The 4,134-nt window shown below is 35.3% G+C and overlaps 1 protein-coding gene across 1 annotated transcript in view; it reads left to right on the forward strand.

The window, feature by feature from the left end:
- The first annotated feature begins 870 nt into the window (after nt 1-870).
- Nucleotides 871-4,134, forward strand: part of LOC107704930 (transmembrane protein 17A-like) — an 8,935-nt gene continuing 5,671 nt past the window's right edge. Inside the window, exons 1-2 of the mRNA XM_016507996.1 lie at nt 871-1,000; nt 1,591-1,660. Of these exons, the coding sequence (XP_016363482.1) occupies nt 871-1,000; nt 1,591-1,660 (200 nt within the window). The remainder of the gene's footprint in view (nt 1,001-1,590; nt 1,661-4,134) is intronic.

Raw genomic sequence — 4,134 nt, forward strand, 5'->3', positions numbered from 1 at the left:
AAAAAATGCTGGGTTAAAAAGGGACGAACCCAGCATTTGGGTTGTTTTGACCCAGCGGTTGGGTTGTTTTGACCCAGAGGTTGGGTTGCTTTGACCCAGCGGTTGGGTTCAAAACAACCCAACCGCTGGGTCAAAACAACCCAAATGCTGGGTTCGTCCCTTTTTAACCCAGCATTTTTTAGAGTGTATACACACACACACACACACACACATATATATATATATATATATATGTACACATACATACACACAGTATTTTTCACTTTATATTTCAATTTATTTTAATTTTCTTAAATGCATTTTCTAAATATATTCTGTATTAAATATAAATATATATTAAATATATTTCCTGAAACTATTAAAAGTTAATTAAGGATGTATGCATATACAACATTTTATTTCATTTTCTGCTGACAGTGGTGACTGAAACTTAGTTACGTTTTTGTTATTAAACTTAATCAACTTAGTGTATACATAATATATTATACTATATTGTATAAATATTGCACTTGCTTTAAGCATAAAGCTCACTAAATCAGTTAGATTTATGTTTCAAAACAAGAAATAACAATTTGCTAATGGGATATAAAAATAAACTTAATTCAAAATATGTTTTTGTTGATCTATATGTGTTTACATATTTTTCCTGAAAAACAAGTGAAACACTGAATATGTTTTTTTTGTTGTTTTTTTTGCTGTAGAACTGTAGTTACTATGGTTTTCATGGTGAGGGTGACATCTTAATCTGCTGTCAGACTCCATCTGTTTCCTCAGATTTAATCTGGTTAGCGCTTGGAAGACTCCAGTTAATCTCAAGCCACACAAACTGAAGTGGAGAAGCGTGGATGAGTGTTTGATGTGGTCTCCAGCATGCCTGTGTTCTACACGCCGATCCCTCAGAACCTGAGAGTGGGTCTGGCTAACGTCAGCGGCTCAGTGTTTATAAATAACAGAACTCGAGACAGCGGACACTTCAGGGACCCTTATCAGGATCATGAAGGTGAGACGTCTGCCAAACACAATGAAACGTCTCTACAGCCTGCCTTGATTATAGAGGTTACACATCGGTTAGACTGTTGGTCTTTGTCACACTGTACGAGTGGATATCATGTAATATAAGAGAAAAATTCACCTTTACTGGCATTTTTATAGGCACTTTCTGAGAACATGACCAAAAAAAACCAATTATTAAAATTATTGAAATTATTAAAAGTATATATATATATATATATATATATTTTTTTTTTTAGCAGCGATGCAAGATAAAGCGTGTTCAAACATTAGAACGGCTCCTGTATCCATGGTGATGGTCTGCCTTTGTGAACTGCACACTGAAGTTCAAGTGCTACTGTTATATATTGTACCTTTAATAGCTCAGCTAAATCACAGCAATTCACTGAGATACTGCTGTGATCATCATTTCAGATGTCAAGACATAAAGGATCTTCACTGCACCCCTGCTCACCTTCTTGTAATAATATTTGGATAAGCAGTATTTTTGAGGTCAGACTAGGGTTGTGGATATTTTAAGGGCATATTTCAGCTTACCTCTGTTTCTTTCACCATTTCAATAGTTCTGTTATCTGCCAGCGTATTACCAGTGTCTGCTGGTGACGGGGATGGTCCTGATCAGCATATTCGAGGTGTTGCGGGCAGTTGTGTATAAAGTACCTGAAAGCCATACTCAAGTAAAAGTACAGATATCTTATCAGAAAATGACTTTGGTAGAAGGCACTTCATCCGGTAGTGTCTTTCATTCCAACATAAGAAATTATTTCTGGAATTTGCATCTGAAATGGCATTTAGCCTACAGTTTAATGTATCTCAGAGGGGACATGGATGCATTTAAACTGCCGTTAAAGATGCATAAACAGGTCTAATGTTTTGTTTTTAACATAAAATGTTGAATACTGATATCTGAAATAATTTAAAACATGAAAAAATAGTCGAAATGTGAAATTAAAACCGCCAGTAGGTGGCAGCAAGTGACTGTTAATGAGTGAGTCATTGAGATTCAACCGATTCATTCAAACCGCTGATTCACTCAGAAACAAAGCATTCGACTGTGTTAATGAGTGAATCACTGAATCATTTATTCAACCGATTCGTTCAAAAAGCTGTAAACAGTAAACACTGTCCATTGCTCAGAGACGCAAAACAGTGCTGTGTGATCTTTGTTTGGAATTATTTTCGTTAGCAAAATTGAGCAAAAACAAGCAATATTACCTCTAAAATGTAAGTCAGTTATTGCTTTACTGAACTTGTATAAAATGATTAATAAATGTGTTCATGCTGATATCTGCAGAAAAACAGTACTCTTTGTGTGATATAGATTGTAGCATATTATAAAACAGTATGCAATAGTAACGTATCAAGTGTAAATTATAATTTTTATTAAAATTATCAAATGCATGCCACTTTGGGACAATAAAGCCATCCCTACACTTAACCCTAACCTTAACCAATAAACATCTGTGATGCACCTTATTTTCCACTTTTCAAATATTTCCTTCATTTTCTGTGTTCCTGTGGCTCAGTGGTAGAGCATTGCATTAGCAGCGCAAAAGGTTGTGGGTTCAATTCCCAGGGAACACACATACTGGTAAAAAAAAAAAATGTATAGCCTGAATGCACTGTAAGTCGCTTTGGATAAAAGCATCTGCTAAATACATAAATTAAATTAATAAATTACATTTTTTATTGAAACTAAATTCCTTTTCGATGTGATATGTGATGTGAAAAGGGAGAACAACGAGTTCGGCAAAAGGCAGATTCGAACTCGGGCCGATCACGTCAAAAAAAAACTGCTAAAATTATGGCCTTTATTACCTACGCCACTGGAGTCGTTGTATGAAAGGTGACTTGTGTAATCTTGTGTAACCCAACCACATGTTGGTGGGCGGAGTTAGTATAGCCTCTGCTATCTCCTTTTCCCACCTGAGCACTAGGCTGGGCTGGGTTTTGACAAAAATTTCACGATTCGATTTGATTCTCATTCACAAGCTTGCAATTCGATTTGATTCGATTAGCGGTTATATTCAATATCGATTATTTTGTACAGTGGTGGACAAAGTACACAAGTCAAGTACTTGAGTAAAAGTACAGATCTGTATAATAAAATATTACTCCAGTAAAAGTACTCAGTTTTCAATTTTACTTGAGTGAAAGTACAAAAGTACTTGATTTTTGTTATGTACTTAATTAAAAAGTACCGATAGATGAATGTTTATTTTGCAGTTTTATATAGGCTACTTTTATCATTTAATTTTATATTAGCATATATTTTTTTTATAAACGTACTGATCAAAATACCTGGGATTTTCCCAAAATAACCAACAAGGAAATAATGAATATAATAAGGAAAATATAATTAGATTTTCATAATGATTTTTTTCTTCTCAAACCTTGTCTGTGGTGTAAAAACACCCCTGGCCAAATGCCCCCAGAGGGCATCACTTCCCACTTTGATAATTACTTAGTTACCATGTTCTGAACATCACATCCTTTATTTTTCCCCCCAGATGTAATCTATCTAGGTGGTTGAATAAAAATATTTGGACTTTATTTTTTAAAAATGACCTCAATTTAGCACCAGCAAGCTCGTTAGCTAGACAGTTAGCATCAGTTAACATTATTCACTTATTTTCAGCATGGTTATGAATAAACATTTATATTTGTCTACTTGGTTAGTTGATCCAGATACATAGTAACTTAGGCTATGTGTGCTGACAAACAATATAAAAACAGACGTCACATAGGGCTAAATGCATAGCATTTTAGTAAAACTGCTAACGTTACAGCAGTGGGGAAGATGAACGTGCAAGAGTTCTTTTATTTAAAGGGGCCAAAACACATACAGTTTCACCCAATCTCAAGTAGAGTACCTATAGAGTAGTACTGCATCCTTCATATCTCCAAACAGTCTTTAGTTGTATCATATTTATAAAAGAAAGATACAGCTTTAGATTCTCTCTGGGAAAAAGTGAGCTCCTGGAGGCGCACCGTGGGCGGAGCTAAAGAGTGACGAGCACTTGGGTTCCGAATGCCAACAAAACAGACGTTTGATGCTGTTTCACTTACCGTCTGCAGTTCTGAATCATGACCGGGATCTTTTATAGCTGGGACCGCTCCATC

This window comes from Sinocyclocheilus anshuiensis, unplaced genomic scaffold (genome assembly GCF_001515605.1).
Source record: "Sinocyclocheilus anshuiensis isolate Anshui unplaced genomic scaffold, SAMN03320099.WGS_v1.1 scaffold117, whole genome shotgun sequence".
In the NCBI taxonomy this organism is placed as follows: Eukaryota; Metazoa; Chordata; class Actinopteri; order Cypriniformes; family Cyprinidae; genus Sinocyclocheilus; species Sinocyclocheilus anshuiensis.